The following is a 25,775-nucleotide window of genomic DNA, read 5'->3' on the forward strand; positions in this document are numbered from 1 at the left end:
CTTTTCTCTTTCCCAACCATTGACTGAATTTTCCAGCTATCCATGTTTTCACTGTTATACGGTAGGGGGCGCTATTACACATCTTCTAGTACAGAATATCAGCAGAAGCTGAACCAAGTGATAAGAAGATTGCTAAACGCAAATGTAAAATAACACGATCATTAAAACATTAAACAGAATATAAGACCCAAACTGCCTAACGTTATTTAATTAAATATTGAACCCATGAAGAGGAAACGACTGTGACGCTTTGTGGTTGTTGATGATCTAATATGATCCTCTGTGTTTGATCATCGGTTTGAATCCCATTTGGACAAAGTCTTTGACAAAAAAAGCGATTTTCTCAGATTTTTTGTTTAAAATTTAGCTTTTTATATGAAACTTACCCGCATTCACGTGTTGATAAAAAAGGATGCATTAAGCTAGAATACAATGTTTTTAAAATGGTAGGAGTTAAAGTACAGCTATAGGTAGGCCTATATTTCAAGTATATAAAAATAATAAAATAATAATAATAATAATAATAATAGGAACATAGTAACAGTGTATTTAGAGTGCTAAAATAGCCTAATACAGTCATAATAATAATAATAATAATAATAATAAATAAGAAAGAATGGTGTTGTTGACTTAAAAGAAAACTTACAAGTTATAAAGTGGCTTAATGAGTGTATACTTCAATGTGTACTTTCATTAACTAAAATGTGCAACAAGTTTTTGACTAGTAAACTACCAGTATATAAGTTCACTTAGTATAGTTGCAGTACAAAACTAGTTGTGTACTCAAAGTTTACTACTTTTACACATAAAGTAGCTAGCCTACTTAAAGTACACTTTTATTAAAAGCGGGCCAGTAAGTAAAACAATACACTTTTAGCACATTGAAATTAGTATACTACATGAAGTAAAATATACTTGAACTTTACTTAAGTATACTTAATAAAATGAACTTGTATACAACACAGTAATATAGAGTGAGTAGTACAATATTAGTTTTCACGGCACTTTACAATAAGCTTAATTAGTTAACATTAGTTAACTACATACATGAACAAAGAATGAACAATACTTCTTCAGCATTGATTAATTCATTTCAACATTTACTAATACATTATTCAAATCAAAGGTTGTATTTGTTAACATTAGTTAATGCACTGTGAACTAACATGAAAAACAATTATTACTAATTAAAAACTAATATTAACAAAGATTAATAAATTAATACTCTAACAAATGTAGCCTATTGCTCATTGTAAGTGCACATTAGTTAATTAATAATGAACCTTATTGTAAAGTGTTACCGTTTTCACAGTATTTACATTTGGCAGACGCAAAACGACTTACATTGCATCTCAAGGTAGCCTACACATTTTTACATTATTATCAGTTCTTGCTTTCCATGGGAGTCGAACCCATGACCTTGGCGTTGCAAGTGCCAACGCTGTTTGAGCTACACAGGAAAGCATACATTTGCTATACACAAACATATAACTGCCTTTTAAATTTTCGGATGAGGTCCATGATGCATATAAAGGATTGGAATACTCTGTTTTATGAGAGCTGAAAGCGACAAATTGACAAGAATACTATTGAGTGGACCCGCAAGTCCGCAAGTCTGCTGCAGCTTTTCTCCAGTCCGCTGGGTGTCAGTAACGAGCGCTGCTTTCTTAACCGCGCTTCCGCTCTCCGGCGGCCATCACGCTTCTGTCATTGCAGCGGCTTGATCCTTGAGCAGTGAGTATGTGTCGAAATCCAGTCATTTACTAAATAATACAGCGCCCGATTGTTTTTACTTGATTAAACCATGCATATTAGTTCTTATCTTTCATGTTTAAAAGAAATGTCGTGGTATTGTGTTGGTTATTTGTGACTTTATCTTATATAATTCGTACGCTGACCTTGTCGACTTGTGTGCATTAGTGAAGGCTTTACATCTCAGTTGTTCTTCTAAGCCTAATTTCTGTATTCAAAATAGAAAACAGTGACACTTTAGTTATAAATACTGATTAAATGTGAAAAGTGTTTTAGTATGCTACATTAGAGCCATCTGGCTAGTGTCCTTACATGTTGGTATTCTGTGACTGATTATATGCAGGCTACATTTTGAATGTATTCTATGTGGAAAACAATCATTAGTATGTGCTTGGCTTCACAATTATGATATTATATGTTTTCTTAACGTCAGATTTGACCGACTGGCTGTACAATTTGCTTGACATGTAGCTGTTTGCTTAACTTGTGAAAGATCTTTGTTTCTTAATAACCATAACTTCATGAAATGTTTTGGCAGGAGTAAAAGATGGCAGGCCGACGTGCAGCTGTAAAGGCCATTGACTGGCTGGCTTTTGCCGAGAGGGTCCCACCGAACCAGAGAGCCATGTTCAACAGCTTGAAGACCCGCAGTGACTCCATCACAGCAAAGTGAGTCTCTACATCACTGCACATCAAGGACATGAACTGCACATTTTCTAGCATGTAGTTTATACAGGAGTGATGTAAGCTAATGGGTTTAAAGGTATGCCGGATTTATGTTTTGAATCCATTAGCCGTCATCATTGTGCCCTTGATCAAAACACCATAGGTCATGTGCAGGTCAATGGACAAGCTGGCTAAACTGCGCTAAAGCTGGGATGAATAACTAGCAATTCTTGTTTCTCATGATAATGAACCAGTATCTCTCGTTCTTGTTTCATTTATTTATTTTTTTTTTTTAAGCTGGTTGTCTTAATAAGCTTATACAAGTATAGTAAAAACCGTAATATTGTGAAGTATTATTTCCATTTAAAACAACACTTTTCTGTGTGAATATATTGTAAAATGTAATGTATTCCTGTGATGGTAAAGCTGCATTTTCAGCATCATAACTCCAGTCTTCCGTGTCACATGATATTTCAGATATCAGTCTAATGTGATCATTTGATGAACATTTCTGTTTAATATCAATGTTGAAAACCGTTGTGCTGTTTAATATTTTTTGTGGAAGTCATGATGCATTTTTTTAGGATTCGTTGATGGGGGAAAAAAAGTTATTACATTTATTTTAAATATAAATGTTTTGTATCAATTTCTTGTTCGATATAAAACTGTTAAATAAAGTTTTTTTTTGTACTTTCTTTCTTTAAATATTATCTATCTATCTGCATAAATTATTTGATAAGAATTAGAATGATTTCTGAAGGATCATGTGACACTGAAGAGTTATGATGCTGAAAATTCAGCTTTGCATCAGAGGAATAAATTAGTTTACAAAATATATTCACATAGAAAAGCGTTTTTAATGGAAATAATATTCACAATATTATAATTTTTTTACTGTAAATAAATGCAGCCTTGGTGAGCATACAAGGCTTTTTATAAAATAAAATAAAAACATTAAAAAATTAAGTCTCACTTTCAAGGTTTTTAGATATAGAAATATAAATTTGTGCTGACCATGTTTTATTTGCAGACTTGCATCCTTGCCAGAGAAACCGGCTCCCATTGACTGGAGTTACTACAGAACAGTTGTGGCCAAAGCCGGCATGGTGGACGAGTTTGAGAAGAAGGTGAGCGATCCAGTGATGTCTCTCTGACCCCATCTCTTCTTCTGCAGTGTCTTATATCCCCTGTCTACCCGTCTCTCTCTCTATCTCCAGTTCTCTGCACTGACGGTCCCTGAGCCAGTGGACACTCAGACTGCAAAGATTGATTCCCAGGAGCAGGATTCTGTGAGTCTCTCTTCATACTTCAGTTGTTCTTCTCTCCAGGAGATGTTTTACATCACATATCCTTATGTTGTGTCTCTTGATGTATTCAGAGCAAAACTGCAGCTGCTTACTTGGAAGCATCTAAAGCTCGTATCTCCGAGTACGAGAAAGGGGTAAGTTCGACCTGCACCATCGCGGTCACATTATCAGCGCTGAACTTATTACAGAACTGAAGATAGATGCTAATAAATAACTTTCCCTCTCTGATTGTTTGTCCTTGGCAGCTTGAGAAGTTCAGGAACATGATTCCTTTCGACCAGATGACCATAGAGGATCTCAACAACACCTTCCCGGAGACCAAGCTGGACAAGGAAAAATATCCATACTGGCCACACAAGCCGATCGCCGACCTGTAATTTATTAGCAACGCCCAGAGCTTCAGTAATGAATCTTTACGAGTCTAAAGTTGCTCTGTATAGTCTGGTCTGAGTAATGCTTCTGCTGTAGAAGTGATTCCAATCGTGAAATAACTCATTACTGTTTTATTTGTGAATGAAAATAAAAATTAATTGTTTAAATAATGACTTAATTTCTTTTGCACAGTGTTTTGGATCAGGAGTGGATGGTATTGCTAGTAGTAGGGGTGGGCAGATCGAGGCTTCGTGGAACAAATGTGCCGTATTGTGTAGTAGAGGCTTGCTTGGAAACAAGCCGACACCCTCTCCACGGTGACCCCTAGTGGTCAGAACAGTGTAAATGCAACAAAAACCAGGGCCAAAGATGCGTAAAAACACCTTTTACAAATCTGTTGCACATTTTATTGAAAGTAAAATCTTTCAAATGCAATTATCTACCGGTAATCTAATAAGATTATCAAATGTCTATGTTCTTTTTTCAATTGTCAGGGTTTGTTTTATGAATGGCTCAAAAACAGACCAATAAGAGACTATTAACTACCATTGTTCTTTTGTATTATTATACTAATGTCTAATTAAAATCTCTTCAAATGTATAAAACTGATCAGAGATCAGGTCAAACCTGCAGACACTTCACTGGTTCTCAGTGATCCCTCATGATTCATGGGTTGATCGAGATCATCGTCCTCAGCGGTGAACCATTGACATTTCGAAGTGTTTCGACACTTATGACGTAATGAAGCTTTGTTCACTGAGATCACGTGACTGGCAGTTTGATTCACACTCACACACCATTGATTCGGAACAAAAGATTCATAAAGCAGTATTTTGAAATTGCCATCACTAGCTGATTGTATATATTAAGCAATAAACCATTGGACGCTGTTAAAGATTTTGTCTTCCAACCAGTAAAGGGGTTTTCTTAAAGTGTGAAAACCTGCTCGATAAACCGAGGACCATTGGCGAAAGAGACCCATGTACTGTACATGTATAAAATTGAGTGGCTGATTGTCACAACATTTTATATAAATAAGGCACATTTAGTTCCAGTCAGCTTAATCACCATTCTATTTAAATGTGCCGTTTTCATTGAAGCACACACACACACACAGAGAGCGGAGATCGTGCTGCACACACACACAAACTTACCAACACTGGTCTCATCATTATCAGCATCTCTCTCTCATTCAAAGCGAGCAGAATGCTAGATCGAATGAGCCGTAACTGATGAAAATAACCGTCAATAACAGCTTTAAGTGGGATAATCCATATAGTGCATTAACTGATTTTAATGCACTCTTTGACGTGCACCCCCAGACAGCACCACAGTGTCGGCCCACATCTGGTACACGTTGAATCCACATGTCCCAGATCTAGGCCGACACTATGGTGCTGTATGGATCTACTGTATAACAAAACTGAATTAGCTTGTGCTGTTAACATGCATGTGCTAAACTTGAGTAGCAAATATGGCCAAGTCAAAAGAGCTCTCATAAAAGCTATTAGAGAACCAAGTTTTATTACATTAGAAAGTCTATGGCTACAAGAAGATTTCCAAAACACTAACAGTTCCTAAAGACACAGCTGGCAGCCTTATTCATAAGTTTAAAATGTGTTGTACCAGAAAACCATTGAGGGTTTTGAAGAAAATGCACAATATCATTCAGGAGGATAAATGTTTGATCAGAGCAAATTAAAAAATCTCACTTTACTGCTAAAGACTTGCAAGATGGTCTGATGAAAGAAGGAAAAAACAAGCATGGACGTGTATTCCACACGGCCCAGATGTAGGCTGGATCTGGGCCGACACTATCTTGGGGACATCTTGCCGAATGCCACTCCTGACCAAGAAGAACAAAAAAGCACCGACTTATTATGCTAAAATTCATTTGGAAAGACCCGTGGAGTTCTGTAAGAATGTTTTATGGAGTGATATGACCAAACTGCGGTATGTCTGGTGCAAAAAAGACAAAGCTAATGAGCAGAAGAACACCATCTTCATGGTCAAACATGGAGGTGGTCCAGTCTTGTGATGGGGGACCTTTGCTCTTGCAGGAACTGGAAAGTCATGAATTCTTTGAGGGATCAAGACATTTTGGCAAAGATGGCGATGCCTTCAGTCTAGAGACATGATCAATGGACTTTCCTGCCATCCCAAAGTATTCATCCAAATCTACAGAAGCTTGCTTTAGGGATCAGTCGTAGAACGTTCTCGAGTGTCCTATACAGTCTTCAGACTTACATCTCATTCAAAATATTTGGTGGAAATATGAAGAAAGCATGGTAACGTGAAGACCAAAGATTATCAGTGACCTGGAAGCTTTTTCAAGCGAGGAATGGGCCATGTTTGCAGTAGAGAGGAGACAGACGCGTTTGGAGGTTATAAAGAAGAAAAGAATCTGCACAAAGTGGGGGGTGAATAATTTTGTACATGAATGTTTAGAGCCATTTTTTCCCCATCAACTTTATGTTAGCAGAATCACTCAAATGTGGATTAATAGACTTTCTATAATAGTTTTCTAATGCTTGTAAACTATTAAACGTTGGGTCAAGGGGGTTGAATAATTTTGATTGCAAATACAGTAAGCAGTATGCATTGCCCTGACTAGATGAGCAGCACATTACACATTTTTATGCAAATTTCAAGCCAATTTTTCCCTTTAGTCTTTTGAGACTCGGGTAAAAAAAAAGGAAGACGATATTACTTCACTGAATACTCAATTATTTAGTTTCATGCGTCAGCTAAACTGTTTAGACATCTTTGATTAATGTTCACCACTGTATACAAATGATGAATTGAAACGGGAGCCGCACAGCGAGTGTCTTTTATGTGATGCCTAACTTTAGTCATGGCTGCCGTCTCAAGGCCACATCATAAACCCTCATTTGTCATGCTTGGAAATTTGAGAAATGTCCTTTTAGGCATAAAATATGTTCTCTCTGTGTGTATGTGTGTGAGACTTTCTTCTGTGGCAATGCTTAAGATTATAAATATATGAAGATTCTACTAAAAATGCCTCTTTGTGTAACAATTTTTCATTCCCTTGGCTATCACCCATCAGAGGCTGGTTTACAGTCTTCTGATCGCTCAAACACTAGAGGGTGCAGTGGATCTATATATCTCTTTATTTAAAACTGGCTGGATGTGAATATACAGATGTGAGAATTTCCTGTGAAAAAGTGAAGTCTGCACAGTTTCTCGAACCTTGGGTGTGTTGATCATAAAATGTAAATCCGTGAACATAAAAATGAGCTTGAACTCAAATCTACATTATAATTCAATCCCACAATCTCAGATGTGACCTGTGAAGTAATCCTGGGTTAAAACCTGATAATGATGCGAAATCCTGTGCTTAACTGGCACTAGTTCAGGAATTCAAAAGCTTGATGTCATATAAATGTATAAAAGGGGGAAAAAACAACCATAGAAATTAGTAAACGGCCTAGAGAGGCCATGGGGTATACAGTGATTGTATTACTTGCATGACCAGTATTGTTTTTATATAATAATAGTCGCCTTTATTTATATAGCGCTTTTTACAATACAGATTGTTTCAAAGCATGCAGCTTTACAGTGATAACAAGAAAATAATGCAACAAAGTGTGTGTCGGCTGTACAGCAGATCTAGAAGAAAATATTGTCATCGTCCAGCTTAAAAAGTTCAGTGATGGTTCATTTTTGTTGTAAAAAAGTTATTAATTTAGTTAATTTATATATAAGTATAGCCGCTCTGGAGAAAACAGTGATGTCCTCGTCCAGCTCAGTTCACTTCTCATATAATGGTGTCAATGAAAGCAGATCAATCATATTGTTGAATATTAAATTAAAAAATTATTCATAATAATAATAATCCCTGAAAAAAGAACCATTGGAAAAGGTTTTGTAGGTCTTAAAGTTGTAATTAGGTTGTCCCTATAGGGTCATTCTATGGAAACGTCCATTTTTCTGTCCCTAGCCTTTACAGAAATATTACACTTAAAAAAAAACACTTTAGAATTACAATTTCTTTACATTTGAAAATTAAACAATATGTTATTTAATTACACCTTCTTGAGCCATCAAGTGGCAATATTTATTTCTTTATTAATTAATTATATAGAATTCCAAGCACCACAGGAGTGCTCGTCCCCACAGTCATGTACAGATGGAAAATGTTTTTTTTTTTAGGTCAATAACGGGGGTTTATACCATTTAATACAATAATGTATACATAACTATCTAATATATTATGTAAATTACATTTTTACAAAAGCAGAATAAATATTCTAAAATGTATAATGAGAGTAGTGGTCCCCTGGAGTTGTGTCACTGGTGTTATCGTTTAAAAAAATCTTTTATTTTGAAATAAAAATCACACTGATGACATCACTTGACTCCCTTCTTCCAATTTCCTGAATATCTATGAAGAAAGGCCCGTAGTAAATCCACTGGCTCTTTTCAGTTATCAGAAACTTTCTCATTTATCTCATGATTTCATATGAAGCTTTTAGTTGAAGTCACTGGTATGACTTTGTTGTTAGGGAATTGTAAAACAAACAAAAAATAGAATACAAATGGATTAAACTACTTAATTTATTTAGTATACCATGATTTACAACATGGGGTTTGATTCCTTGCAGCAGCCATTTTGTAAAATGAATTTTTCATGAAAATTTCTTATGAATTTTTCATCACCTTTCTTATGGGTAACACCAGTAACACCAGTGACTCCCATTTATAGATAAACGTTATTCAAAGCTATTCATTTAGATTGTATGCCAAATGTAACAATTTAGTCTCATCTACTTAATTATAATTGTAATAAGAATAATGATATTTGGTCTTATGCATGTCATTGGTGATTCATTGTGTCGCTGGTGTTACTGTCTTTTTTTTCTGTCACATTAAATACAATGTCACATGTGACATGATGATAATTTTCATCCATTTAATTCTGCTGCACTTAAAAGTTAAGATTTAAAGGATTGCATCATTACTTGATTTTAACTGGTTTTCAAATATTGTGATTGTTATAGCAAATACATGGTTGTGCAAACGAACTAACCTCATTCAAGCCCACTTTTAACAAACCTGATTAAAATAAATAAAACATAATCTCCTTATTTGTTTCATTATTATTATTTTTCGGTAACTCTGACTACATGTGCTTGCTTACATTTTAAAAAAAATAATATTTCATAAAAACCTTTAATATTGCCAAAGACGTAAGGTAACACCAGTGAAAAAAAAAAAAAAAAAAGGTAGGCTACATGCGGTCTTTAAATAAATGCACAAAAACGATAAGAAATCATTAAGCTGTCATGTGTATTCATAAAATCAAAGGGTAATCTAATAATGTTTATTATTATTCTATTCTAAGTTTAAACGTTAGAAAAAAGAAATATATTTTAAGACATCTCGCCATACCAAAAGTGGACGTTTCTGTATAATGACCCCCGGGAATGTTAGTTTTCAGGTTATGAAAAAAGAAAGAAAGAAAAGCAAAACAAGAACCATGCATATGATATACTACCGTTCAAAAGTTTGGGGTCGCTATTCTATGTTTACTGTTTTAATGTTTACATTTTTCTGTTCAAATCTCTTCTGCTCACCAAGGCTAAATTTATTTGATTAAAAAAATACAGTACAAACAGTAATGTGAAATATTATTATTATTTAAAATAAATTCAAAATAAATGTTTTAAATAAATGTAAAATAATCTTGTGAGTGGCTTAATGGAGGTGGACCAATCTTTCAGACATGTGCTCACATGCTAATTTCTGTTTCCATAGAAACTAGATTTGTTTGGCTTTGAACGAATTTCATATTAAGAGTCTTTTTCAGTGTCGCGGCAAGGACTTGAAAGTGTGGGACAGGTTTAGATGAAAAAAATAATAATGTAAACAAAAAAGAAACTAAGATGGTGTAAAGTAATATGTATATGAAACTAATTCATTTGAAATAATGTCATGTTTTAAAAGAATGGACTGATTTTAAGTATCTCAACACTGAGACCACAGGTGTGGGACATGAGCAAAAATGATGTTTGGATATAAATGCTTCATAATTTTACATTAAATATTACATTAATCATATTATTCATTCATTATTTTTTATGTCAAGGTGTGTAATGACACTACGTTTATATTTCTGAAGCATCAGATGACAAATTTTAACATAAATCTAAATTGTCACCATGTATGTAAGGGGTATTGGCATTCACTGAGCAGATATTCGTTATAGATAGCAGAGGTCGAGGGAATTTTTCGTCAGCACATTTTCCAGTTTAAGTCCACCCATAATCAATCTGGGAGCTCACGGCATCTAACAGCAACAACTGTTGAGCAGCCAGGCATTCAGTCAGTCAGTGAGAGGAATGTCTGCTGATATATCCCAGCGTTCAGCGTGGCAGAGCAACAACACGGCCAGAAATATGCTCACAAATTACTCTTTATCTGAGAAGACCATTCAAAACAGTATTACAACCCAGAAACAGAGGCTGCATGGTAATCCTGAGGGAGATTTTCTGGACAATGATAGTCAAATGTTTTGCTGCATCTTATGGGCTGCTTATCATCATTCACTACTAATGTCATTAGCCTATGAATAGGCTCAATTTATACTTTCTACAAAACTCATTTGAACTGAAGCATAAGCCTTTTACAACCGTGAGAAATACAAATTCAGTCATTTTTTGGACTGTTTTGGTCTGTTATCAAAACAGACATTAAGTGAATTAAATGTACTGTTTACTATTACTATTGCTAAATGTATAAGTGCCCTAGTGGAGCGGCTAAGTGCTTATGTTTGGCAGAATCGTTCAGTTTATGATACAAGCGTGAAAATTGGCATGAGCAGTCTCCATGGGTCACTTGACAAGAAAATTGTCCGAGCCACTTGAAATTTCAAGATGGCCGACACTTAGTGGAGCAATTAGGCTTAAAGGAGAACTCCGGCCAATTTTTTAATTAATCTTGATCGTTATACTTTTGAGAGTACTGTCTATAGAAAAAAAAAAAACGAACCGGATTGGTGCTTGCAACGCGGAGCTGCTACCGCTAATGCCCAGAGCTCCCACTCAGCTAAAACGGCAGTTATGGGGGCATATTCATAAATAGTGTTTTTGTGCCTCTTAACAGACACAACATGCAATTAAAATGTCTGTCCAACATGTACAGGGTCCTTAGCTGACAACAAGATGCGTTTAGCAATTTAGCCATTGTTTAAATTCACCTACATAGTGTTTTAGACGGCTAGCTGTAGTCTCGCACTGAAGTCCCGTGGGAACTCCTGTTGTAGCCGTAAAAAGGTAAATAGCAGTGTGCAGGTGGGAGGAGCGTCATGTGTGTGAAGAGTGATGATCGGAGTTGCTCACAAATGAAGAAGAAATGGTTCGTAACGTAACTATGGAGAATATAGAAGATTTTGAACACATGGAAGAGGCTTTTGAGTTTGATGGTCGTCCTTATTTATTAGAACCCGAGTATACAGACGAAGAACTAGCCTCACACTCTTCACACACACAACCGGCTACAACGCGAGTTCCCACGGGACTTCAGCGCGAGACTACAGCTAGCTGTCTAAAACACTATGTAGTTGAATTTAAACCAGGGGTGCCCAATCCTGCTCCTGGCGATCGACTGTCCTGCACAGTTCATCTCCAACCCTAATCAAACACACCTGCCTTTAATTTTCAAGTGATCCTGACGTGCTCTGAAGACCTGAATTGTTTGCTTCAGATGTGTTTGATTAGGGTTGGAGATGAACTGCGCAGGACAGTCGATCGCCAGGAGCAGGATTGGGCACCCCTGATTTAAACAATGGCTAAGTTGCTAAACGCATCTTGTTGTCATCTAAGGACCCTGTTCATGTTGGACAGACATTTTAATTGTATTTTGTGTCTGTTAAGAGGTACAAAAACACTATTTATGAATATGCCATAACTGCCGTTTTAGCTGAGTGGGAGCTCTGGGCATTAGCAGTAGCAGCTCCGTGCTCCGTGTTGCAAGCACCAATCCGGTTCGTTTTTTTTCTCTCTATAGACAGTACTCACAAAGATATAATGATCAAGATTAACTTAAAAATTGCCCGGAGTTCTCCTTTAAGCCTAATTGCTCCACTAAGGTGTCAGCCATCTTGAAAAATGGCCGCCATCTTGAAATTTCAAGTGGCTCGGACAATTTTCTTGTCAAGTGACCTATGGAGACTGCTCATGCCAATTTTCACGCTTGTATCATAAACTGAACGATTATATCACTTAGCCGCTCCACTAGCCCTCTGGTGCTGTTCAGTCATTTTTGACGGAAAGATTTCACTTTTTTCTTTCTTTTCAGAATTGTTTATGTCATTGGAATAGTACGAAACTTGGTAAAGGTTTGTTGTGTTCACACAGTCAAAAGGCTTTGAAAGGGTTAAATGGTACTGAGAAAAGTCACACTTGTATTGTTCGCGGTCAAAAATGACCGCATGGGAAATGAATGGGAGACGAATTTCGTCTATTGGAAACGCAGTCATCTTACTGAAAGCTAATTTGTTGAGATATCAACCTCATATTTGGAACACAGCTTGTTTTGAATTTTGAGTCATGGCTTTGATTTTCTCACAGTTTTAGAGTAAAATGTGTTTTGGAAAATATGTATATTTCACATAAAATATTGTTTTTGTTTATTTTTCATATAAATTATATACATTTTATAACTTTTTTTCACTTCAGCAATAATCGGCCAGATGTGGTCTTTAAAAAAAAGGCCAAACTTAAGTCTGTGCTCGAAAGCATTCAAGACTCATGACAGTTTAAGTTCGAAATGTAATTTTCAGGTCTATGCTCAAAAAGTGAATTAATGGATTATAACAGCGCTGCAACATTGATATAACAAAACACACATGGGCAAGTGATGCATGGACACAATTTAAAACAAAAAAAAATCCTTCCCGCCCTAAAATAAAATATAAACACTTGAAACAGTCTTACCATAGTACCAGGGTAAGACAAAAACACACTTTGACAGAAGGACAGATCCTGAATTGTTGTATTTTGAACAAATAAAAGTTACATAGTGTACCTTTAATTGTAAATAACATGCAATTAAGTGTCTGAAAACATTACATGCAGTTAGCACTTAAGTATATTCTTTTAAAAGTCTATTATTATCATAATAAGTACTCTTATGCTTATTGCGGTGGCCTACTTCCTTTTCACAAGGGGTTGCATTTCATTCCCTAGAAGAATCTTGCAAAATATTTTCACCCGATCCACACGAAACACAAAACCCTCCCAATTCAAATGAGTTCAAATCTCTTCATGTGTCATTTTTATGATTATGGCCCTATCCCTCTTGTTTACCCTGTGCTCATAATTTACTGCTTAATATGTTTACACTTCCACCTGCTTTATTTAAACACCTGCAAGTCGTCATTGCTTGCTCCCTTAGGTCGTTTTCATTGCCTGAGCTCGTTCTCCCGGGTCAAGGGGTCTGATCCTGTATAACCACAGAGATGTAACCCACTTGAAGCATATAAATGCCAGGATTGTGCATATGTGCAGCAAGCACTGCTGACAGTGTGTGTGCATATGTGTGGGACTGTTGTTTAAGATGTACTTTCCCTCTGCTCAGCCATTCTTTATACAGCTGATGATTCAGCTGTCACACACACACACACACACACACACACACAGACACACGCACGCACACGCACGCACGCACGCACGCACACACACTCGCACGCACACACGCACGCACGCGCGCACGCACGCACACACACACACACACACACACACACACACGCACACACACACGCACACACGCACGCACACACACACACACACACACACACACACACACACACACACACACACACACACACACTTGTCATCAGACCGGGCCGCGCCATAGATAGTGAAATGATAACGGTCTTATTATGTCTGTGTCTTGATGCTTCTGCTGGTAAGTTCCTGTTTTCACAGACACATCTCAGACCTGACACTTTTTTAGCAGATATTACTCATGTCCTGTGGTAATGGTATAGGTGTTGGTTTGAGCTTTGCTCTTGCCTTTTTTTTTTAATAGTAACACTTTATTTTGATAGTCCACTTAAGACGTCCTACTACTTATAGCCTAAGTAACTTTGTAACTACATGTCAACTTATTCTACTAACCCGAACCCAAACCTACAATCTGAGAGTTACAGTTGTTCCCCAAATGCTTACACACCTTTCACCTTTTTTCAAAACTCTACACACAATTCCCAAAACTGCACACACAAAATGCAAAATGCCTCACATCTCCTTCAAAGTGTAACACTGCATTCAAAATGCCACAAACACACGTCAGAATGAAGCATTTGCATCAAATGGCAAACACTTATTTCATAATAGTGAATTTTTGGATATACCATGTAAACACTGTTGTTCTAAATCTAAAGCTCTTTGGTCTTTCATAGGCTTATATCACAGTTGTGTGTGTGGGGTCTCTGTCCATTGTTGGCATCCATTGTTCAAAACAGGTAATCTGACCTTTGACCTATTTATAGGCCCATACTACAGTAATGCAGTGATTGGTTAGTGATCAGCAGTTACTGTAGTGTTTGCACATCTGAGGAGTGTGTGTGTGTGACCTGATGAATAAGTGTAGCATTTGTGTTTAGAAAAGGAAAGCAAGTCACTTCCTGTTAGATTTTTGTGTTTTAGGTAGAGAATGGTGTGTAGTGTTTTTGAAAAAAGTGTTTTATGTAATTGAAAAGACAAAGTCATGAGTCAAAGGCTGAGAAATAGCTCATGTATTAAATTTTTTTACAGTTTTTTCCAACTGCTTACACACGTTTTCAAAACTATGTCTCCTTTTTTCAAAACTCTACACACAATTCCCAGAACTGCACACACAAAATGCAAATTGACTCACATCTCCTTCAAAATGTAACACTGCATTCAAAATGCCATAAACACACGTCAGAATGAAGCATTTGCATCAAATGACAAACACTTCTTTCATAATAGTACATTTTTGGATATATCATGCAAACACTGTTGTTCTACATCTAAAGCTCTTTGGTCTTTCATAGGCTTACATCTACATTTCAATGTTAGTGAAAGTAATCTGCATAAATAAGTAATAAATGCATAAATAATAGTGAAAATAAATACATTTTGGTAATATAAATGGCTATTTCTGTATTTTTGCATGTATTTATTCATTTATTTATGCATTTCTATATGTATTTATTTATGTATTTATACATTTATTTATATATTTATTTATTTCTACTTTTATTTATTTATTTATTTTTACTTCTGTCATTTTAGTCCTTCATACTGATAGGGGTAACAAGTACACTGTAAACCTTGCGTATCTACACTGGAAACACCAATACAATGTAGAAACAGAAAATATTTAACATTACTGTTGTTTACAGTAGCATACAACAAAACCATAAACATATGTAAATCAAAAAAATATTATTTAGAAGGAATCTATTGTTCAAATCAGGTAATCTGACCTTTTACCTGTTTATAGGCCTATACTACAGTAAAGCAGAGATTGGTTAGTGATCAGCAATTACTGTAGTGTTTGCACATGTGAGGAGTGTGTGTGTGTGGCCTGGTGAATAAGTGTAGCATTTTGATTGGTTGTGTTTGGAAAAGGAAAGCAAGTCACTTACTGTTAGATTTTTGTGTTTTAGTAAGATAATTGTGTGTAGTGTTTTGAAAAAAGTGTTTTATGCAATTGAAAACTGAGTCAAAGGCTGAGAAATAGCTTATGGTTTTGGAGATTTGATGTGTAGTTTTGCACTTTGAGTGAGAGGTTTCAAAAATCGTGTGACATGAAAAGATTTTGAGTGTAAGCAGTTGGAAAAAACTGTAATACATAGGTTACATTTATAACACAATATGTAGTAAATAATATTAAATACGTTGTATATTTATTATATATTTATATGTAGGCTAAAATGTTCCTCTAATATCCAAATCCAAATATATTTTCTTGCACATATATCATAGCTTTATTTTATACCCCCCTCCCTCATTTCTCCAAAGGTTGCATCAGGCTGGAGAGTTTCTGCAAACAGAGCTCTTTTGTTGCTGAATAACTCCATCAGGTGATTCAGTGATTGCATGGGGCCAATGAACCTGTTAGCAGTTGGCTACTGGCACATGAATAACATTAGTAATGTGTAGTCTTTCCTGGCAGAGAGATGAGCAGTGAAAGATTTCTGTTGTTGTCTTTTGTAGCCTAGACAAAGGATTTGCTACACACTTCAGACTTGTTAGTAGCCTACAGTGATTCTTAACTGGTTTGGTCATGTGACGCACATTTTTGCCATTTTAAGCTCGGGAATTTTTTTTAGAGAACCATGCAATATTTCTCAAAAATGAATATGATTGACACATTGTCGCATTGCACTTAACATACACATACATTGTAAGAATGTCACACAAAAGTTAAACAATTTCTATACTATTCCTCCCCATAGGAAGCTAGGCTAGCCTACTAATTTTTTTAAGATAGGCTACTTCAATTCATGAGCATGTCCAACAAGACTGGAAAGTTAATTTTTCTGAGGTGAGAGACTGTTTATTTTCGTAACAAGTTATGAAAATAATATTAGAATAATGACACATAGCAGCCTGATTTTTTTTTTTTCATTTGACGGCAGATACTGATTCATCACAAAGACAACGCGTTTGTCTCAGGCACTTTGTGTCTGATAGAGTGAACAGATTTCACGAACGCCTTTCAAAATAAAAGTCTTGCAACACAAACACACACTCAACAGTTGTAGTACACACTAAAAACGGCTACCAGTTAAGAGAAACCGAGAAAACACTGTATTAGAACATCCAAACAATAACAAATATAAAATAAATATGAATAAAGTAATTATAATATTATACAAAAACCTACTTAGGCTAAAATTAAAAAGCGGAAACCAACTTTTTTATTTATTTAGTGTCGCTTTGTTTTGTCTCATGCCTAACTGCCTCATTAACCATGGTAAAATCACTGTAAAGCAAGGCCTTAACCAACAATACCCGTTCTAACACAATCATGTCACACATCTGTGGAATGCGATCAATGTCTCTGTCAATGTTTTTCAAGCCCCCACCTTTCCATAACTCTCACTTTGTCCTGAAGCAAACAGCTCACATCCGCCTCTGTGTGGCCCTCCGTCTGCAGTTCCCATCTATCAATCTCCTCGTCCATTGTGCCACGGAGAGACCCATCCATCATCACAGCCCGTCCGCCTGCTGTTTCCTGCTGAGCCCAAACCAACATTGTCACCTCACAATGGCTGTTGTCTGTGTGACACCGCTGTGACCCCGTCTGCCCTCATTCTAATGACTGAATTTATCCTGGGTTAGTTCAGGTCTACTCACATCCTATATGAAGTGGTCCGGGTCAGGGTGGGCCACTCTGGTTGCCAGGGACTCCGTTAGAGCAGCGGCAACACCACAAACGCTCTTTACTCTGAACAAACAGCCAGATTTGCACTCAGACTCAGACGCTGATATTTAAGTGTGGAAGAAGAGAGATGCCTACTTCTGAATTAATGGAGACGTAGTTTCTCTACAAATGCTAATGTGTCTGTACGCTCATCAGATTTAAGATCTGGGAGAATCTCAAGCATAAACTGACACCAATGCACTTGATTAAATCAACATGACAATTCTGCTATCGTTTACTCGCCCTCCTTTAATAAAAGCACCAACTAATGGCGCTTCTGTTGAACGGCAACATTATTGTTAAAATTCAGCTGAACGGAGCTTTTATGAATGTACAAAATAACACCATGGTGGCCAAACATACTAGAGTAATTGGTACTAACAAATGTAACAGTCCTGGTTTCATGGACTTCATTGACAAAAAAAAAAAGAAGTGTCCTCAATGTCCTTCTAGCTATTGTATCCGTCTCAATCCATCCAGCAAGTTACCCAGTAGCTAAAACTACCTTCAAGGAGCTATCGGAAATGTCCTACTTCCCACTTCTGAAGTTGTGATTACGAGCTCGTCACATTCAAGTGCTTTGTTGTCGGAAAAAAGAAAAGGAATCATGGAGAACACCAGGTTTATTCTTGCCTATTTATTGGGAGATTCTTACCCTTTAAAGCCAAACTGATATTTAGCGTTCCATTCATTGACAACAATATAAACATTAACCGCGCTATCTATAGCCATCCTGCTGACGATTCTGGAATTTTGGTCAAATACAGGCTATTTGAGCTGTGTATAAAACATACAATACGCTTCAAATGATTACTCATATAGCAGTACAGCAGAAATCGTTCGCCCCTCCGCCATGTTTTAAGTTTATGGCTCGCCCAACTTGTTAACTTGGTTATCAAAATGATCCCCGAGCTTGGGTAAACACGACTTGAGAGGACGTTCATGTCCAATTTTTTACTAGGAAACTCGAATTTACGACAATTCCCATTGCGCGTGAAATTGTTAATTTCAATGAACTAATAAGTTAAACCAACACAATTTTTTTTTACAATGTGCGTGGTTGTATATTACTTTGTTTGCATTTGATTCTGTTCAAGATGTGTGGGAAACTGAATAAATCAGGAGGCAGTTGTCCAGGAAGAAGGTTGAACACATGATATCAAATATATGACAACAGCCTATGATATAAATCAACTAAGACATTTTCTCTAATATTGATAAAATGGATTACATTTTACAGAACTACTCTAATAACTACTATACAAGAGTGTGTGAAAAAACACCCCCTCCTCCCTGTGTGTCCTCGTTTGATGCTCAATAATAATGTGAATGTGAATTAATAATAATAATGCTTGTGTGTTCTGAAGAAAAGTTCAAAATGGTAAATGACCCTGTATTAAATTCTGTTTCACAATATTATTTAATTTAGCCTACTGACAAATCTATCTTGCTATAAAGAATCATAATGTGAAGTTATCATAAATACACCCTTCACTGCCAGGAGGCTTATCAGAGCACCAGACAATGCAGTATTTCATTGTGCCAAGATAATGAATTCATGACATCATGAGAAAGTACTTACCCCAGTGACATATTCTCTCCTGTTGCCATGGGGCCACTGCTGCCAGCTTTTAGCAAATGGCGTCTGGGGGAGGGTGAAGAGTAAACAGAGTTGCCTTTGGTAGTGTGTTTGTCCAACATCTTCCTCTTCTCTCATCTAGACACAGCTTCTTTCGGGGGTGCTGAGAGGGCCGTTCTCAAGGGCCATATACCCTGCGTGTTTGCTTACAGATCCCACGGATATGGCTCTCTTCACTCATGTGAGGTGACAGACGCTCAGCACACACGGAGATTGGGTGCAAGTGAATGGCAGAAGGGGAAGTTTGTAAATACAACGTGACATGATTATATCGTCTTACTTAGATTCGGTTTGATTTATCATACTCATAAACTTATCATTTGAGTCTACAGATCAGAAATATCCCCAATGAAAACAGCACTGGAGCAAATATCTGATGTGAACTGATAAGCCTGTGGATGGTTTATTGTGCCTATAAGTTTCAAAGCAGTTAAAAGCTAAGATTTTTTTTTACTTTTTTTGTGATTAGCCTGAGCTTGTCATGCTATGGTCCTACTAAACACTGACAAAATAAACAATTGGCAGATATACACATTAAAATGTGAATTATTTCTATTCTGGGGAAATGCTTACCTTACACCACTATTTACCGTCTTATCTGTGGAAATGGCTGGGTTTTATTCATTTTTTATGTCTTCAATGATACAAGCTACGTCCAGAGCTATTGGCTATTTTTTTTAAAAGTGACAAACCTACAATATGTTCAGACTTCAGACCAAATTTCCTGATTCAATGGGAAATAGGAAAGGAAAGAAAACTGCACACATCAAACTATTTCACATTTTAACCCTTCTGAAAAAGAAGTACATAGTACATAGCACTTAAAGGAGTAGTTCACTTCAGAATAAAAATGTCCTGAAAATTTACTCACCCCCATGTCATCCAAGATGTCTTTCTTTCTTCATTTGAAAAGAAATTAAGGTTTTTGAGGAAAACATTTCAGGATTTTTCTCCATAGTGGACTTCAATGGGAACCAACGGGTTAAACGTCCAAATTGCAGTTTCAATGGAGCTTCAAAGGGCTCTACACGATCCCAGCCGAGGAATAAGGGAATCTTGTGAAACTTATAATCGGTCATTAAGAATATACATACTTTTTAACCACAAATTATCATCTTGCAGGTCCACGACTTCACATATTACGTAATCACGTGGGAAAGGTAGGGTATAGGGCGAAAAACTTAAAAATCGTCCAACATCGTTGGTTTACCTTTTATTTATTTATGTTTTTTGTAAAGGGTGTTTGACTTTGTCTTTACACGTTCGCATTGTAAACAATACGTCTGTACTTCCGCCTATGTCATGCGTGACCTTTTAAAGTGATTACGTAATGTGTGGCGCACATGTAATTTTTCAGAAAATTACAGATGGTTTCGCAAAGTTTATCTGGGAACGCTAAAGTTTCTCGGGTAATTCTAATGTTTTGCCAAGGAATGCAAAGTTTCTCGGGTAATACTAATGTTTTGTGAGGGAACGCAAAGTTTCTTTGGGAACGCTAAAGTCTTGTGAGGTAACATTAAAGTTTTGCGAGGGAATGCAAAGTTTATATGGGAATGCTAAAGTTTTGCGAGGGAACGCAAAGTTTTGCGAGGGAACTTTAAAGTTATGCGAGCGAATGCAAAGTTTATAAGGGAATGCTAAAGTTTTGCGAGGGAACGCAAAGTTTTGCGAGGGAACACAAAGTTTTGCGAGGGAACGCAAAGTTTTGCAATGGAACTTTAAAGTTTTGCGTGGGAATGCAAAGTTTCTTGGGTAATACTAAAGTTTTTGCGAAGGAACGCAAAGATTATGGGAACGCAAAAGTTTTGCGAGGAAACAAAAAATTTTTCTTTGGGAACGCTAAAGTTTTGCGAGGGAATGCAAAGTTTATATGGGAACGCTAAAGTTTTGCGAAGAAACGGAAAGTTTCTTAGAGAACGCTAAAGTTTTGCGAGGGAACTTCGCGTCTGAACTTTTTTGGAGGAACAAATGTTTAGCGTGGGAACACAAAAGCATTGACAATTTTTTCTACAATCTCATCCCCTCCTTTAACATGTCGTTTGAGGGGCTTCACAGACTTGCGCTCGGAGATCATAAAACACTCCAACTATTCCTCAGCACTCAGTTCCATGCTGGGTTTTGGCTTTTCACATTCAATTACTATTTCAGACTCTGTACTTAATCTAATTGTCACAAGCTGTTTGTTTTGTGCGCAGGAGAGAATTTCTGAGAAAATTTGCCGAAAACAAAACAGTAAAATATAATTTACAAAGAGATTATGAGATAGACATAAGAGTTAGTTTTCCCTCTCAAACTCATTGGAGTTTAAGTCTTGTAATATAAAGCGAGGGCTCTCAGATTTCTCCTTTCTGATTATTATGGAACATTTTATCATATAACAATGTCATTTTAATCCAAGCCTTCAATTAGATTTTTTTTTTTTTTTTTACCACATTGCCATTTTTATTTGATAAAAGACATTAATGCATTTTCCAGAACCACTTCTTGAGGTTCATCCTCCGGGTAATGCTTTGGTAGATTATATATCTTTTAAGTTTAGTATGTATTATAAAACAGGCCTTTAGGCCTCATTCATGAAGCACAAGCAGAACAAATGTGTGTATAAATGGTTTGTAAATCCATTGTGATGTAAATTGTCGCATTTAATCATTGAAACAATTCGTTCCCCTAGTGTTTTATGAATGAGGCTCTGCAAAACTAGCATACTTACTGCATACTGAGCAGTGTACACTGAATACTGCCTACTATAAGTAGCATCTGAAGCAGTTTGCATTATGCAATGCTAGAAAATACACGTTAAAACTCACCAGACACATTGTGTTGCATGTTTAACTCACACTGTTAGACCTTACCGGGTTTTTTTTACAGTAAAATACTGGCAACACTGTTGCCAGTAATTTACTGTTAATTGTACAGTTCTTTACTGTAATCTACAGTATTTTACTGTAATATACAGTTTGTTACTGTAAAAAGCACTAAATTTAAACACGAGTTAAAACTAATTTCACTTGCAGAAACCGACTGCCTTAAATTGACCAACTGTCATTTAAATGTATTAACTAAAATGTGTAATGCAATAATAATGTGAGAAAAGAGTTAAGAACTTTCATTAGAAACCACTAAAATAACTTTAGTACATCAAAAGATTTCCACTGGACACCAGCAATTACACAGTCACCGCTTGTTAAATAAGGCAACATGCAGCATATCATCAATGTTTCTAGATCTTCTGCTGGACTGAAGCACAGGCTCTACTCTTCAGCACAATGGTGACCCAAAAAAACTACATTTTACAGTAAACTACTGGCAACAGTGTTGCCAGTATAAACCTGTTTTATAGCTTACAATTTATTACTGTTAAAATACTATTTGTGGGTGTGTCTTTTTATCTTACACTGTTAACCCTTTCAACCCCACAGGAAAATCCACACTACAAAGAGTAAAAAGTAACATTGATAAGATAATTAAGTGAATATGTAAGTGATTGTTGAGCATTAGTGATGAACACCTGCTGTTAACAAGCAGAATCACTGAAGGAAAGAGGAACACAAGAACAGAAAATAGAGAAACACAAGAACTACAACTGACTTCCAGCCATTACACATTATTACACTTATTATTAACCAATATGACTTTATTTCTGTCATACATCTACTGAAGTTGCTATTGAGATGTTTAATTGAAAATGTTTGATTTGAAGTTACCATTATAGAGACTAGTGTTTGCTTTATTTGGTTTGCTGATGCTAAAACCTTAGATCTTCTTTTAATGCTTAAGCTGTGTTTATGTAAGTCACACTTGTGCACACACACAGTTTGTGAATGATTGTGGTTATATTCATTATGATTGCAAAATCATGTAGCCTGTCCATTCACTAAGAAGTTAATTCTCACTCCTTCAGAGTTTAATTCTCAATCAAAAGTGTTTTATTACCACCACTGTGAAACCACAACAATTACTAATTTTATTTTTAACACATGTATAACATAAAATAACAGAGCTACACTGTCTTTTTGAAACACAGAGATATCACAAATTAGAACATGCATCTCAACAATGGTGGGGATATTTTTTTTATTGTTATTATTCATGCAGCAGTGCATGCTGGGAGTTTTATACTATCCTGGAACCCAGCATGCATTGCGACATGAAACTTTTGATCATCACCATTGTTGAGATTCATACGCTGATTGTTGATGTCTGTGTGTGCATGAGTCAAGCAGAAGTTAATACAATTTTAATGCACTATATGATTTCAATATTATTTTTCAGAAGACCTGATTACAGAAATATTGCTGAATTTCATGTTGTAGACTATCAGATATATGATATTATACCTATAAATTCATAACTTACATACAAAAAAAGAGCAGAAACTCACTCATTGATGATTATGACATCACAAAACCAAAAACTCCTGATCAACTTCCTCTTGACTTTTTATTGCCGTAACAAATGTGCTTTATAAACTCACTGTAACAACAGCCAAAGAGAGATGAATGGTAGAAGTTTTCAAGTCAAGGTGCCAGAGACCAACTAAAGCAAATACTGATCTCCATCATGGTGACAACAAACTTTATTATTAAGTAAATCCCTGTTCATTCTCAACAATAACTTGAGATAAAATGTTAAACTGGTTTCACACTCAGTGTGGCTGGAAGTCACGTTGTAGTTCTTGTGTTTCTCTTTTTTCTGTTCTTGTTTCTCTGTCCTTCAGTGATTCTGCTTATCAGGTGTTCATCTGTGTCTCAATTCACTCACTTCTTTTCATTCAAGTGGACTATATTAGTGAACTAATGTAGGGAATAGGGAATAGGGAATGAGGGTATAAAGTGTGATTAGGAACACAGCCTCTGAGTGTCACAGTATATTCCTGTAGGTATATTCCTGTATATTACTGTTTTAATGGGGAATGGTATGATATTGTAATAATTTGGTCTTTTGCTACAGTAAGGGCTAACAGTGCAGCAAATAACCGTATAAAAAAATCCTTTTACATTTTTTTTTTGTGTGTTTGTAAAAAACACAATTTTGGCATTTGGCAAACTGATTAAAAATTAGCCAAAAAAAGATGATGGAAAACTGTAGTTGATACTGCTTGTGATTTCACACCCTACCCGTGTGAAGAAGAAGTAGCTTACGTTTAAAAAGAGAACTTGATATGGAAATAATATAAATTAAAAGAATTCTACTTAAGTGTAAACTGAATATAATGTTTTCAAATACTTAATTGCATGTTAATTGCAATTGAACGAAAACCTTTATATTTAAATTAAAATCATTTAGCTGATCTTTAGAGTGCTTTTGTGCTGACAAGCATTTACGGTAAACTAAAATGTATTTCAATTTCATCCATCCATCCATCTTCTTCCACTTATCCGGTGCCGGGTCGCGGGGGCAGCAGTCTAAGCAGAGATGCCCAGACTTCCCTCTCCCCAGACACTTCCTCTAGCTCTTCCGGGGGGACACCGAGGCGTTCCCAGGCCAGTCGGGAGACATAGTCTCTCCAGCGTGTCATAGGTCTTCCCCGGGGTCTCCTCCCGGGTGGTTGTGGAGGCAAAAACTCGGGCCTGGGAGGAGTTCGGTGAGGCCATGGAAAAGGACTATCGGCTGGCCTCGAAGAAATTCTGGCAAACCGTTCGGCGCCTCAGGAGAGGGAAGCAGTGCCCTACCACCGCTGTCTACAGTGGAGGTGGGCAGCTGTTGACCTCAACTGGGGATGTCGTCGGACGGTGGAAGGAATACTTCGAGGATCTCCTCAATCCCGCCGTCACGTCTTCCATTGAGGAAGCAGAGGCTGAGGGCTCAGAGGTGGACTCGTCCATCACCCAAGCTGAAGTCACCGGGGTAGTCAAGAAACTCCTCGGTGGCAAGGCACCGGGGGTGGATGAGATCCGCCCTGAGTACCTCAAGTCTCTGGATGTTGTGGGGCTGTCTTGGCTGACACGTCTCTGCAGCATCGCGTGGCGGTCGGGGACGGTGCCTCTGGGATGGCAGACCGGGGTGGTGGTCCCTCTTTTTAAGAAGGGGGACCGGAGGGTGTGTTCCAACTACAGGGGGATCACACTTCTCAGCCTCCCCGGGAAAGTCTATGCCAGGGTACTGGAGAGGAGAATACGGCCGATTTAATTTTTAAGTAAATTTTTATGGACAGAATTTCTAGGCGCAGCCAGGGGCCGGAGGGTGTCGGGTTTGGGAACAACACGATTTCGTCTCTGCTCTTTGCGGATGATGTTGTCGTGTTGGCCCCTTCAGACCAGGAACTTCAGCATGCACTGGGACGGTTTGCAGTCGAGTGTGAAGCGGCTGGGATGAGAATCAGCACCTCCAAATCCGAGGCCATGGTCCTCAGTCGGAAAAAGGTGGCTTGCCTTCTTCAGGTTGGTGGAGAGTTCCTGCCTCAAGTGGAGGAGTTTAAGTATCTTGGGGTTTTGTTCACGAGTGAGGGAAGGATGGAACGGGAGATTGACAGACGGATCGGTGCAGCTTCTGCAGTAATGCGGTCGATGTACCGGTCTGTCGTGGTGAAGAAAGAGCTGAGCCGCAAGGCGAAGCTCTCGATTTACCGGTCAATCTACGTTCCTACTCTCACCTATGGTCATGAGCTTTGGGTC

At 37.1% G+C, this 25,775-nt stretch overlaps 1 protein-coding gene across 2 annotated transcripts; it reads left to right on the forward strand.

Annotated features, from left to right (window-relative positions):
- Positions 1-1,598: 1,598 nt before the first annotated feature.
- atp5pd (ATP synthase peripheral stalk subunit d) lies at positions 1,599-4,270 on the forward strand. Of its 2 annotated transcripts, none has more exons than XM_079612912.1 (6): positions 1,599-1,734; positions 2,291-2,421; positions 3,449-3,545; positions 3,636-3,707; positions 3,797-3,859; positions 3,971-4,270. In XM_079612912.1, exons 2-6 carry the CDS (start codon positions 2,300-2,302, stop codon positions 4,100-4,102), a joined length of 486 nt encoding a protein of 161 aa, XP_079469038.1. In that variant the 5' UTR covers positions 1,599-1,734; positions 2,291-2,299; the 3' UTR covers positions 4,103-4,270. The 2 variants fall into 2 exon arrangements, with proteins under 2 accessions (XP_079469038.1, XP_079469039.1); XM_079612913.1 differs by having other exon boundaries at positions 1,634-1,738.
- Positions 4,271-25,775: the final 21,505 nt, after the last annotated feature.

The sequence above is a fragment of the Phoxinus phoxinus genome (assembly GCF_949152265.1).
Source record: "Phoxinus phoxinus genome assembly, chromosome: 1".
In the NCBI taxonomy this organism is placed as follows: Eukaryota; Metazoa; Chordata; class Actinopteri; order Cypriniformes; family Leuciscidae; genus Phoxinus; species Phoxinus phoxinus.

What these genes read in the sequence shown, in the direction of transcription:
- atp5pd (XM_079612912.1), top strand. Translation starts at nt 2,300, where the DNA reads ATGGCAGGCCGACGTGCAGCTGTAAAGGCCATTGACTGGCTGGCTTTT. An exon ending in AGTGACTCCATCACAGCAAA is followed by an intron (nt 2,422 to 3,448) that starts GTGAGTCTCTAC and finishes TTTTATTTGCAG; the next exon opens with ACTTGCATCCTTGCCAGAGA. An exon ending in TGGACGAGTTTGAGAAGAAG is followed by an intron (nt 3,546 to 3,635) that starts GTGAGCGATCCA and finishes CTCTATCTCCAG; the next exon opens with TTCTCTGCACTGACGGTCCC.